The 13,280-nt window shown below is 60.2% G+C and overlaps 1 protein-coding gene across 2 annotated transcripts in view; it reads right to left on the bottom strand.

The window, feature by feature from the left end:
* Positions 1–1,581: 1,581 nt before the first annotated feature.
* MMP25 (matrix metallopeptidase 25) overlaps positions 1,582–13,280 on the bottom strand; it is a 19,755-nt gene continuing 8,056 nt past the window's right edge. Inside the window, exons 5-10 of one of the 2 annotated variants that reach the window (XM_032791554.2) lie at positions 12,676–12,849; positions 12,435–12,531; positions 12,195–12,277; positions 11,247–11,399; positions 2,578–2,838; positions 1,582–2,240 (exon numbers count right to left, since the gene is read on the bottom strand). In XM_032791554.2, coding sequence (XP_032647445.1) covers positions 1,984–2,240; positions 2,578–2,838; positions 11,247–11,399; positions 12,195–12,277; positions 12,435–12,531; positions 12,676–12,849 — 1,025 coding nt within the window. In that variant the 3' untranslated portion in view covers positions 1,582–1,983. The remainder of the gene's footprint in view (positions 2,241–2,577; positions 2,839–11,246; positions 11,400–12,194; positions 12,278–12,434; positions 12,532–12,675; positions 12,850–13,280) is intronic. The other variant, XM_032791576.2, reaches the window with a different exon arrangement.

Here is a 13,280-nt window from a genome sequence, read left to right on the forward strand (position 1 = left end):
TAGAGCCTGTTGCCCCCCCCTGCCCCAGGGCCGGGCCAGGCCCTGAACTCTGTGCTCAGCCCCTGCCGGGGGCCGGAGCCCTGGACTGTTCCCTGCCCCACCAGGCTAAGTCCCTGACTCACCGGATTTGTGCAGTGAGGCGGCCCGGCTCCCTGCCGCCCCAGACCCCCACAGCCCCACCCACACCGCTGCAGGGGGACGGGACGGGACAGCCCCCGGGCGCTCTAACGCCGCCGGGTTGGGCAGCAACGCGATGGGAAAGGGGCCTCCCAGGAGAGCGGCCCAGCCCCGGCGCCGCAGGCAGCTGCTCCCAGCGGCCAGGTTTGGTTGGAAGAAATATCTGGGCTGCCCTGGAGACGGACATGATGACATCCATCCACCCCCGTCCGCCAGACCCTTGATTTGGGGTGGTACCCCTGCCTGGAACGAACAATTAATGGCTAATGAGCTAATTAATAAACAGCAGGAGAGCTGGCAAGGAGCCAGGGAACCAGCAGCTGCGGGTGCAGAAAAGGAGCGAGACCCCCAGCAATCAGCTGCGCCCCACTTTGACCAGAGATTCAGGGGAGCTCGAGGCAGAGGAAGGAGCTTTTCCCAGGGAGCCCGGGCCAGGCAGCGAGCGTGTCCGGCCTCAGCTTCTCACCCCAGAGAGTTCAGCTCCACCCAGCCCCATAGCCTGGCTCACCGGGGGCAGGGAGGGGGCTCAGCCCCCCCCGATCCTGGCATGGCCGTGGGTGTCTCAGTCCCTGTTCTCTGCCTCTTCCTCCTGTCCTGTCCTTCCCCTCCATCCTCCTAGCCCCCCGCAGCCCCGTATCCAGCCCCCCGCCACTTAATGTGTCTGAACCCCCTTTCCCCAGGCCCCCTCCCAGCAAGTGTTCCTCCCCCAGAATAAACAAAACAAAAAGACCCCCCCCCGACAGAGACAGATTTTAGCACCCCAAGCTGAATCCAGGGGTTCTCCAGCTGGCTGGGGGCAGGGGTGTGTGTGGGGCAAGATGGATGGAGGGGGCGTGGGGGGATGGGTGGGGGTGGAGGGGTGTGTGCGGCTGCACGCGTGTGGGGGCACGCATGTGTGTCACACGCGAGTGTGTGCACGTGAGATGCAGGCGTTTGTGGGGCACATTAGGGTGCCTTGGATAAGGAGGATCTGGTGGATTGACAGGGTGGGGTGCCGAGAGGCATGCATTGGAGGGAGAGAGGCAGGGCATTGGGGTAACGGAGGGACAGGGATGAGGGTGTGGAGAGGGATATGGGGGGAATTGAGGGGGATCAGGTTGGGTGCGAGAGGTGGCGGGGAGTGGGGATGGAGGGGATTGGGGGTTGGTGATGGAGACGGTGGGGTGTGGGATCGACGGGTTGAGAGGATTGGGGGGATGAGGTGGTTGGAGGAGGTGGGAGGGATATACTAGGGTGTTGGTATGAAAGGGGATGAAGGGTGTGGAGGGAGGACAGCAAGTGGGTCCCTGCACTTACTCCCCCCAGCTGGCCCATGTTGGTGCCATTTGCCCCCCTCCGTCCGCCGTGCCCATGTGCCCCCGCGATCCGACACACCCCCCGCCCCCCATCCAGACACCAGCCAGCTTGTTATCCATTGGCTTTTTTTTTGCATTAGAAAACTCTGGGTTGGACAATTTTCATGCGGCTCCCCTCAATCCCCCTCCACTTCGCTGTCTCCCGGCCCCGGGCCTAGGCCATCACCATTAACCCCACCACCCCACGACACCAGTGATCCAGCAAAATGGGAGGCAAGCGCGACCCATACCCTCGACAGCACCCCGCTCCCCGCCCCCCCCCCCACAACTCTCCGTTTTCGCCTGGGACGCCCCCCCGCACACTCTCCTGTTCGCCTGGACGTGCTGCACCCTCTGGTGGCAGGAGTGGGATACTGCACACAGGCAACCGTCTCTGTGCACCCAGCTGCCCTGTGGTGCCAGCGGTGGGATACGGTGGGGCGTAAAGTGCATCGGCGCAGCACGGCAGGTGTCACCACAGGGCCCATGCCAGAGCCAGGGTCCAAGTCAGGAAGGCCGGCAGGGGGTCCGGCAGGGCCCCACTGCAGAGACACTGGCCACCTCCAGGCTCCCTGCTTCCTCCCCGGGGCCCCGGGGCTGGCGATGCGGTGGGGGAACCCTGGCAGTACATCCAGTCCTGGGGGGATGACCTGGGGTACCCACTCTCAGCCTCCACGCTGCCCCCCAGAAACCGCCAGTACTGGGTGTCCTTGAAAAAGTAGGTGCTTCCTGCAAAGGAGAGATAGAGATGAGAACAGGGCACTCGCTGCAGGGTGACTGGATGGGCGGCACCACAGTACAGCTCTGTGCCACGAGAGGGAGCGTGACACCAGGCTGCCCAGCTGGGTGTCAGCGGAGGCCCCCCTGAGAAGCAGCATTAGCCTGGGGAACTGCCTGCCACTGGGAAACCTGCCAGCGATGCATTGTTAGCCTAGGGGACTCCTGCCCACACTGGGAATGCTTCCGGAGACACTCTGCTAGCCTGGGGGACTCCTTGTCACTTGAAATGCTGCTGGAGGAGCACCGTTAACCTGGGGAACTCCCCACCACTGGGAATGCCACCTACCATCGTTCCAGCTGATAATGTCATCCAGCCCAGGGGGAACCCCCTTCCAGAGGGTCACCGACCTGGGGTACCCGGGCTCCACGTTTCCAGCTCGGTCGTCGAAGCGCCAGTAGCGGGAGCTCTCGAAGAGGTAGGTCTTGCCATTGTGCCCCCAGACAAAGGCCGCCACCACTGTGACCCCTGGGGGCAGCCCCAGGTCGGTGATGGGGCGGGGAGACCCTGGATCCACCCGGGTGTCAGTGAAGACCCAGAAATGCTGCCCTGTGGAGAGGGTGGAGAGTCAGTATGGAGGGCGGCAGAGTAGGGGGCAGGCTGGGGGTAGGAGGCAGACTGAGGTGGTTATGGGGTGCAGTGTGCTGTGGGGCAGGCTGGGGGCAGGAGGCAGGCTGGGGTGGTGTTGGGGTGCAGTGTGCTGTGGGGCAGGCTGGGGGCAGGAGGCAGGCTGGGGTGGTTATGGGGTGCAGTGTGCTGTGGGGCAGGCTGGGGGTAGGAGGCAGGCTGGGGTGGTTATGGGGTGCAGTGTGCTGTGGGGCAGGCTGGGGGTAGGAGGCAGGCTGGGGTGGTTATGGGATGCAGTGTGCTGTGGGGCAGGCTGGGGGCAGGAGGCAGGCTGGGGTGGTTATGGGGTGCAGTGTTCTGTGGGGCAGGCTGGGGGCAGGAGGCAGGCTGGGGTGGTTATGGGGTGCAGTGTGCTGTGGGGCAGGCTGGGGGCAGGAGGCAGGCTGAGGTGGTTATGGGATGCAGTGTGCTGTGGGGCAGGCTGGGGGCAGGAGGCAGGCTGGGGTGGTTATGGGATGCAGTGTTCTGTGGGGCAGGCTGGGGGCAGGAGGCAGGCTGGGGTGGTTATGGGGTGCAGTGTGCTGTGGGGCAGGAGGCAGGCTGGGGGGTTATGGGGTGCAGTGTGCTGTGGGGCAGGCTGGGGGTAGGAGGCAGGCTGGGGTGGTTATGGGGTGCAGTGTGCTGTGGGGCAGGCTGGGGGTAGGAGGCAGGCTGGGGTGGTTATGGGGTGCAGTGTGCTGTGGGGCAGGCTGGGGGTAGGAGGCAGGCTGGGGTGGTTATGGGGTGCAGTGTGCTGTGGGGCAGGCTGGGGGTAGGAGGCAGGCTGGGGTGGTTTTGGGGTGCAGTGTGCTGTGGGGCAGGCTGGGGGTAGGAGGCAGGCTGGGGTGGTTTTGGGGTGCAGTGTGCTGTGGGGCAGGCTGGGGGTAGGAGGCAGGCTGGGGTGGTTTTGGGGTGCAGTGTGCTGTGGGGCAGGCTGGGGGTAGGAGGCAGGCTGGGGTGGTTTTGGGGTGCAGTGTGCTGTGGGGCAGGCTGGGGGCAGGAGGCAGGCTGGGGTGGTTATGGGGTGCAGTGTGCTGTGGGGCAGGCTGGGGGTAGGAGGCAGGCTGGGGTGGTGATGGGGTGCAGTGTGCTGTGGGGCAGGCTGGGGGCAGGAGGCAGGCTGGGGTGGTTATGGGGTGCAGTGTGCTGTGGGGCAGGCTGGGGGCAGGAGGCAGGCTGGGGTGGTTATGGGATGCAGTGTTCTGTGGGGCAGGCTGGGGGCAGGAGGCAGGCTGGGGTGGTTATGGGGTGCAGTGTGCTGTGGGGCAGGCTGGGGGGTTTATTGGTGGTCAGGCTGTGGGGGGTCTGACACTATCTCCAAACCGCACCCCGGGAACCCCCCAGTTCCCCACTGATGTGGGGGTGACGGGGGTTGTAGAAAGCTGCCTTGTCAGGGCTGGTTTAAAGGCCTCGAGCTGCTGAGCGCGACCCCCGGCGGACGGGGCGCGTCTCTGGATGGGGCCTGAGGAAGTTTTGCTCCATGTGTGACTGAAAGACGTTGGGGGGTCGGGAACCCCACAACCAGCCTCTCCGCAGCGGCAGAAGAGCAGCTGTCCCTGCCCAGAAGGGGTGACAGCCCCTCAGGGAGGATCGGCTCCTCGGGGCTCCCTGGAGAGGTCAGGGCCCCAACGGGGCTGCTCAGCCCCCAGTCCAGCCAGGATCTTTCTAGCAGCTGGAGGAGGGTGCAAAGGAGGGACAGAGACAGCATCACTGGGCCTCTCTCCTCCCATCTCAGCGCCCGCAAGACGGGCTGAAGACAGAGACTTTGACCTGGGGAGACTGGTCCGGGGCGGGAATCCAGCCGCCGTCCTGCCTGGACCATCCTTTTGGGTCGGAGGCAGCTCGGGTCAAATCCTGCTTAGGCTGTGGAATTTGGACGTGCGCCTGCGACTTCTCATCACTTAGAAACCCGCCTTCCTGTCGTCAATAAACCTGTTTATGTTTTACCTAGAACGGTGGGTTTTGGTTAAGGTGCTCGGGGGAATCTCAGCTCAGGTTCCAAAGGCTGGTGTGTGTCCACTTCCCTCTGATGAAATAATTAACGAGCCTGCACTGTCCAAGGGACTCTGGAGCAGTGTCAGACGGTGTATTTCCAGGGTGCAAGGCTGGGGGGGTTGGCTGGGGCCGCTCCCGGGAGCATTCACACAGTTTAGCTGGGTGTGGGGGCGCCACATGCTGACGGCTGAGTGATCGCAGCACCTGGAGGGGTTTGCTGCAAGTCACTGGCACTGCATTATGAGACGGCCCCGGCTGCAGAGTTCAGGGGGCACGGCTGTCCCACAGCCCCCGGCTGCACCCCGGGGGTCCCAGTGCCGCAGCGAGTGGGGTGAAACGCACAGCTTGTCGTACCGAGCGAGACTTGCGCTTCCTCCATGGTGTGGAGATTTTAAGAGAGGCTTTAAGTGCAGTGGCTGGGAGCAGCCAAGAGCTGGTTGGTTATTTTCTGTTTGGTGGTTTCGGGCCTGGGAAGGAGGAACAGAAAAAGCAGAAAGCCGAGCGAGGGGGGCGCAGGTTCCAGGTTAGCGCTGCACAAACCGCAGCGAGGAGAGAGCCCGAGCACACCGGGCAGCTGCAGCAGCTGGAGGCTGGGGTTTACCAGCGAGCCTCAGGGAGGGAAGCAGCGAGGCCAAAGGGGAAGCCGCACACAGAGCTGGACCGAGGGGCCCAGGAACAAGCCGAGGGCTTGGCCCAGTAGAGGCAGCAGCACGTCACCGGGCAACAGAGCCGGGGCGGCAGGTTTGCAGCATTTTTGGTGCTCAGAATGGGTCCAAGTCCCGCCACCCCCATCCCCTACCCCCACCTAAGGCTCTGGCAGGGGGGTTGGGTGCTGGGTGCAGGCTCTGGGCTGGGACAGAGGTTGGGGGTGCGGGAGGGGGGTTGGGTGCTGGGTGCAGGCTCTGGGCTGGGACAGAGGGTTGGGGTGAAGGAGGGGGTGTGGGAGGGGGCTTGGGTGCTGGGGTCAGGCTCTGGGAGGGGCTCTGGCCTGGGCTGGGTTGGGGTGCAGGAGGGGGTTGAGATGCTGGTTTTCGGATCGTTATTTTGTAGATCTTGACGTGTGCCAGTGACACTTCGTGGTTTGTGCTGTTTTGCTGTGGCCGTGTTGGTACCTGGATACGAGAGCCGCACGGTGGGGGAGGTATTATCGTTATCGGGCCGATGCTGGTTGGTGAAGAGACGAGCTTTCGAACTCCCCGAGCTCTTCTCTGGTCTGCGGAGCTCCAGAGGGCCTGTCTCGTTCACCAGCCAAAGCTGGTCCGAACACAGGTATTACCTCCCCCACCTTGTCTCTCGCCTTGTGTCTTCACAAGCTTGAACGCTTTGAATCTCAACTTTACCGTTCTTAAAAACTGATCTGACCTCCCCCAATAATTTCCCACCACTGTGAAAATTAAAATTGATAAAAAGACAAAAACTCCACCTGCATACGAGGAGACAGACGAAGGGACCAAGAATTTTACTGCTTTTAGAAGCTGTGTGTGATGAGGAGAGGCCCCACCCTGACTGCAAAGTTAACCGGCGATGCTCTGAATAGTCCATGAAACGCCAGCTCAGGATGCTTTAGATCAGTGTAAATTCGAAGACACGGCTGTAAAATGATTTCAGATTCCGCCTGACACGTAGCAGGCGAAGTTTAGAAATCTGAAGAGAGAGGCTGGGATGGGGACAGGATGAAAGATCTGGTGGGGAAATGGGTGAGGGGAACGTTTTGAAGCAACGTTTGATCTGCATTTCCTGAGCGTATGTAAAGATGAGGTGAAGCAGTGTGGATGGGACAACAATGTGAAGCCCCTGGAGGAGACGGCATCGCTCGCCGACGCCTTTCGGCAGACCCAGACACCTATTGCGGGTAAAGCACAGACAGAGGGATTGAAACCTGGTGGGACGCGGGGTGTGATGTTCCCCCCAGAGTTCAGAGAAAGGTGGTTCTGATCTGAATATGGCATAACTGAGATGTCGTTTACGCCAGATGGCTCAAGTGAGGTATCATTGGAGAAGTTCTGATTTACTGAATGGGATTATCCAATTCATACGCACGTTTCGTTTCTGTATCTGGAGTTAGGGATATTGACTGTGTAACAATTACAACGGTGAGTGTCCTCGGGTGGTGTGGGGGGGGACATCCACCAGACAGTCAGCCGCAAGGGGCCATTTACGGAGGACACTAGAGCTCCGAAGACACTAATCTCCCACCTTCCTGAGGCGTTTCCTGGGATGCTGCTTTGACACTGCAAGGTCAGGTGATAACGTCACCTGATGCAAAATACCCCCTTGGACTCGGCTGGTGCTTTTCCACTGGGATCAAGCAAAGGATTCCTGCCTTAGGACAATCCTTTGTGAGGCTGGGGAGGGGGCTGATCTGGACTCTCCTCCACAGCTGCCCAAGAAGAGTGACTGTTGACAGTACCTGGCGGGACAAGGGAACGAACCTGCGGGGAAAGGCAGGGGTGGGGCCAGGCTAAGAAGGGTCCAGGCTGTAAGAAGAAATAACGGGAGCTCTGAGCTACAGCAGCTCTGCATCCTGCCTAGTTCGGCATTTAGCCTGGGGAGGTACGGTTTGTAACTTGTTTCTCTAGTGAATCGAGCTTCGTTTGCGTGTTTTGTGATGTGCTCAGTGATCCGCTTTCTTCTGTTTGTTGGCCCCTATCATCACTCCCAATCTGCCTCTCACAGTCAATAAACGGATTTTGTTTATTATCAAACCCTGGTTGTGCCATTTCTAACGGAAGCAGTGCCCCTCTGGCCTCATCGAGGGAGAGGGGGGATTGTTTGAGCCTGCGCTGTGCAGATTTGGCTCTCCAGTGCCAGACAAGATTCTGTTGGGTTTATCTCCCCAAAGGGGTGGGCACGTGAGTGCTAGGGGAGCCCTCTCCCACCGAGCTGGGTCTGCAGCAGGCTGTGGCCCTATCTGTGTGCGCTGCCAGAGGCCGGAGAGCCTAGGTCAGCAAAACGGGGAGGGAACCCAGACTGGTGGAGCAGGAGGGGCTCAGTGAAACCCCAGTACATCAGGTGGCATCCCTGACGGGGTGGGTGGGTCCAGCCCGTCCCACAGGGTTCTCATTTTACCCCTGGGAAGAAGCAGGGTGGCTGGGAGGCTGGGCGCTCACCTCCCCAAAGCCATTCCTACCCCCCCCCCCCAAATCTCCTGTGGAAAGAGAAGAGCCCAAGAGGTGCTCGGAGGGTAGCTCCGCTGAGCCCTGGGCTAGGAGGAAGCAGCCAGCATTAATGTCGCTGCCCTGAGCTTGGAAGCCCCTCGGACGCCCGCCCCTCACCGGACGGGTTTGTAGGATTAGCCTCTGAAGAGCCGAACATGGCGCACAGCGAGGGGGTCTGGATTGGGGCAGGGAACATGGGACGAGATGGGAGCAGATTGCGGTGGTGCAGCAGAGGGTAGTTCAGCAAGGTGACGTGCAGCCGGGCGAGGCGGCAGAGCTTTTATTAGGGGGAGGCGGCAGGACTCTTGTGCCTTTGGCCAAAATGCACATCCAGACTGGTGAGCTGGAAAGTGAATGAAAGGTGGGAGTGGTGATAGATACCCCCACTGACGTGCTAACTGGTAATGATTCTCCCACCCCCTGTGTAGCTCAGGCTGTAACGTGTCTGCCCGCAGCAAGGAGCCTTCTGCCGGGACCCCGCAGGGAAAGGATGTGAGGACACAGATATTCACGCCTGCCTGCAAAGGAAGTGGGGATTCGAAAATCAGGACAAAGGAAGTTGGATTTAAGCTGCTGGAAGTTCACTCCAATAAACATCGAATTGTTTGCACCTTCGGGTCTTGTTGCTCTGTTCATGAGAGAAGGACCCGTGAGTGAGCGTCCAGGGTGTTAGCTGCCGGCTGAACAGGGACAGACCCAGCTCTGGAGAGCATGGAGAGATGTGTCTCCGAGGGGGCCCCCCGAGGAGGAGACTGGGGCAGGTATAGCGGGAGTACGGGAATGTCTCCTCACCGATCGCTTGGCAGAGGACACCCAGGACACAGCGGTTGATTCAGCATCTGTGCACCCAGCCTGTGACCCGGGAATGGTGTAACCGACCTCCAGGAGGGGAGCAGTTGTGCAGCTGACCTCTCAGAGACGGAGAAAGGGGGTGACAGAGGATACCCTGATCCAGGTCTTCAGGACACTGCTCCTGATAGGCTTTTGGAGAGTAACCGTGTCTCTGGAACCCACGCCTGTGATAGCTGAGGAGATGAGCGCAGCAGGTTTCCGGGCGATGGTTGTGGGGGGGGAACGCAAGTGTCCCAGCTGGCAGAGGGGAGAAGGACTTCCCCCGGGCAGGTGAGACACAGGAAGCAGCTGAGGGAGAGATGCCAGGAAAAGCACCTCTGGCCAAAGAGATCGCAGCCCTGTAGGGTCCTTCCCCACCCATCCCCAAGAGGGGAGATGGAATATTTGCACGTGCATAACCCTGCGGATGAGAGACAGCTCTGCTGGGGTCCCCTGACGTCCTTCCCTCACTACACCCTAGAGCCCCACAGCGCTGAGCGGCTGGAGGACCCCCACTGAAGGGAAAACCCCCAGGAATGGAACACGTGCTGAGGCTCATGGAGGATTTCAAAGACACGATGGGTCTTGAGCAAACCACAGCATCTAACAGAAGGCACGATCTGACCAAGATACTCGACCAGACTGATCTGTGATAGAGTTTGGTTAACACGGCTACACAGACATATAGAGATGTTCTCCACCACCAGGGAAGACACACACACATCAGCTTGTGAGGTCACTGGAGAGGAACCACAAAGTGTTAACAGACTTTGCAAGAGCACCTGTGGATAACACCACAATGTTTAGCAACACTTGGGAGTGGACCTTGGGCCCACGGCCTCCGTGTTAGCCAGTGATTCACACCCCTGCAAAGGGCAGAGGTGTGACTGTGTACCTTAAAATAACACCCTGGGAATCAACGCTGTGTTCATCACTGATTTGAGGGTGATGGGGGTTGTCCAAAGGCTGCCTTGTAAGGGATGGTTTTAAAAGCCTTGATCTGCTGAACACGAACACCCTGGCGGATGGGGAGCATCACTGGATGGGGAGTTAGGAAACTGTGCTCCATGTGACTGAAATACGTTGTGAGGTTGGGAACCCCACAGCCAGCCCTTCAGTAGTGACAAAAGAGCAGCTGTCCCTGGCCAGATGGGGGCTGACGGCCCCTCAAGAAGAATTCTCTCTCTCAGGGGCTCCCTGGAGAGGTCTTGCACCCAACTGGGGCTGCTCAGCCCCGAGTCCAGCCAGGATCTTTCTAGCAGCTGGAAGAAAGTATAAAGGAGGGACGGAGACAGCATCACTGGGCCTCTCTCCTTCCCATCTCAGCGCCTGGAAGACACAGACTTTGACCTGAGGAGACTGGTCCCAGGCGGGACAGGAATCCAGCCGGTGTATTGACAAGAGTGCCACAGCGAGCGGGGTGAAACGCACAGCTGGCCGTACCGAGCGAGACTTGCGCTTCCTCCACTGGTGTGGAGATTTTAAGACAGGCAATAAGTGCAGTGGCTGGGAGCAGCCAAGAGCCGGTTGGTTATTTTCTGTTTGGTGGCTTTGGGCCCGGGAAGGAGGAACAGAAAAAGCAGAAAGCCGAGTGAGGGGGGTGCAGGTTCCAGGTTAGCATTGCACAAACCGCAGCGAGGAGAGAGCCAGAGCACACCAGGGAGCTGCAGTAGCTGGAGGTTGCAGTTTACCAGCGCCTGCGACGTCTCATCACTCAAATGCGTCTTCCTGTTGTGACTACACCTGTCTGATGCTTTATCTAGAACAGGGGCTTCAGGCTGAAATGCTTGGGGGAATCTCAGCTCGGGTTACAAAGCCTGGGCTTGTCCCCATTTCCTCTGATGAAGTGGCGAAGGAAGGGAGTCGAGCTCAGTGTCAGGTGGAAGATTTCTGGGGTGCAAGGCTGGGGGAGCTGGGGGCATTGGCTGGTGCCTTTCTCTGAGTGAATCGTGAGCTGCTCTGGGAGCATTCACGCAATCCAGCTGGGTGTGAGGGCTCCACATACTGACAGCTGAGTGATCGCAGCGCCTGGAGGGGTTTGCTGCATGTCACTGGCATTGCATTGTGAGAGACGGCTCAGGCTGGAGAGTTAGCGGTACCCCAGTCCCAGGCTGCACCCTGGAGATCCCATTGGGGGGAGGGTATGGGTGCTGTTATACAGGACAGGCTGGAGGCTAGGCGGTGCAGTGGAGCAGGCTCGGGGGGCTATAGGGGTCAGGCTAGGACAGTTATGGGGTGCAGTGTTACATTGTGGGGCAGGCTGTGTGGTCATATGGGATTGATGAGGAGTTTATGGGATGCAGCGTTATGTGGGGCAGACTGGAGATACAAGACTTGAGATGTAATGTGGGGGTCACCCCCCCTCACCAATGAAGAAGATGATCTTGCTGTCATTACTCCGCTCATAGACGGCATCGATCGCCCCAAAATCCGAGGGGAGCCCCATCCAGAAGCGTTGCGTCTGTGCTGGCTCCAGGGAAACCAGGTTACGGGCCGGCTGCATCCTCCAGAAATGCTTCTCTATTAGAGAAGGGGGGGACCCAGACATTGGGGGGGTAGAAATGATCCCCACACACACTGCCCAAAGGGCTCCAAAAGTGGTGTTAGCCTATGGAACACCACGCTACATGAATTTGGACATTCAAGTGAACTTAGCCTGTGGGACACCCCTCCAAAGCAACCTCCCATTGCAGGCTGCATAAAGGGGCTGTTATCCTGCCAAACTCTCTCCTACCCAAGCCTCCTCCAAGAAACCACGCGCCCTCCCCCCGCTTCCCCTGGGGCTGTGGAGAAATTGGGTTAATCTGCGGAACTTCCCCCCACAGGAAATGTACAATGAGCTGCAAAAATGATGTTAATCACAAGTTTGCAACGATTCTTTTCACTTCATGCCACCTAAAGTTGGACTGTGACAACAAAAAAATCCCCACCAGTAACTTGCCAAACTCCCCACTACAGGAAATGTGCCCTAATTAAGCTGTGCAAAACCGATGCTGCTAACTAAGAGATCAGTTTGACAGACGCCCAGAAGCCAGTGCTGCCAGTGGGAATTCGAGCCACATCAAATTACAGGGAGCTTGCTTGCCAAATCATGCACCGTTAGCCTGTGGGACTCCCTGCCTCATGAAATCATAGCGCGATTGCTGCAAAAATGTGTTGTTACCCAATGGGACTCCATGCTACATAGGATTATAATGAGCTTGAACTGACTCCCATGATGCCCCTCTGAGAGGAGACATGGGGGGTGATGGCGTTAACCCACGGGACTCCCCACCACATGAAATTGGGCTGCGGGGCAGCGGGGAAGCGACTCACTCTTGAAGAAGAAAACCTCCCCGCGGATGTTGGCGATGGCGTCAAAATGGGCCTGACAGCGATCGGGGACCGGCGGGCGGGGCCTGCGGGGACAGACAGACCAACACAAGTGGGGTGCACCGGACGGCCCTGGCAGGCGAGGGGGAAGGAGGCTCAGTGCAGGGGGGAGCCATGGGGCAAAGGAGGAAGGGGGCAGGTGGGAGGGGAGAAGGGCCATGGGGCCAGGGAGCCGATACTCACTGCTGGGTGGGTCGGTGGGGTGGTAGATCGGGGATGCGGGGCTGGGTGGGGATGGGCCGCGCCGGCGAATCCTCCCCCGGGCGAAGTTGTCTCCTCCCTGGAGCAGAACAAACGAGTGAACGAGCGAAGGGACTAACGAAGGGAAGGAATTAACGATGCTCTAGCTGACGACTGGGACGACGGGGTGGAAGCGGGAAGGAAAGAGAGAAGAGAGGGGGCCGGGGCCGGGCCGGCTGCTCACCGTACAGAGTCTGGATGCCGAGGGCGTCATCGGGGGGCAGCTGGTAGAGGTGGGGCAGCCCCACGGGGCCCTGGTAATAGGGCATCATGATGGACTCCTTGGTGGAGGAGTGGGCCAGGCCCAGGGCGTGACCGAACTCGTGAACCGCCACGGCGAAGAGATCGGTGCCGGCACCTGGGGGGAGGGAGCAGTGAGACACTACACCCCCCCGGCCGCTGCCTGCCCCACGGCGCCCCCTGCTGCCCCTCACTCCCTCTGCACCGCTACCCGCCCCACAGTGCCCTCTGCTGCTACCCGCCCCACGGCACCCCCTGCTGCCCCCCACTCCCTCCGCACCGCTACCCGCCCCACAGTGCCCTCTGCTGCCCCCCACTCCCTCCCCACCGCTACCCGCCCCACAGTGCCCTCTGCTGCCCCCCACTCCCTCCGCACCGCTACCCGCCCCACAGTGCCCTCTGCTGCCCCCCACTCCCTCCGCACCGCTACCCGCCCCACAGTGCCCTCTGCTGCTACCCGCCCCACGGCACCCGCTGCTGCCCCCCACTCCCTCCGCACCGCTACCCGCCCCACAGTGCCCTCTGCTGCTACCCACCCCACGGCACCCC

The sequence above is a fragment of the Chelonoidis abingdonii genome, chromosome 4, assembly GCF_003597395.2.
Source record: "Chelonoidis abingdonii isolate Lonesome George chromosome 4, CheloAbing_2.0, whole genome shotgun sequence".
NCBI classification, from domain to species: Eukaryota; Metazoa; Chordata; order Testudines; family Testudinidae; genus Chelonoidis; species Chelonoidis abingdonii.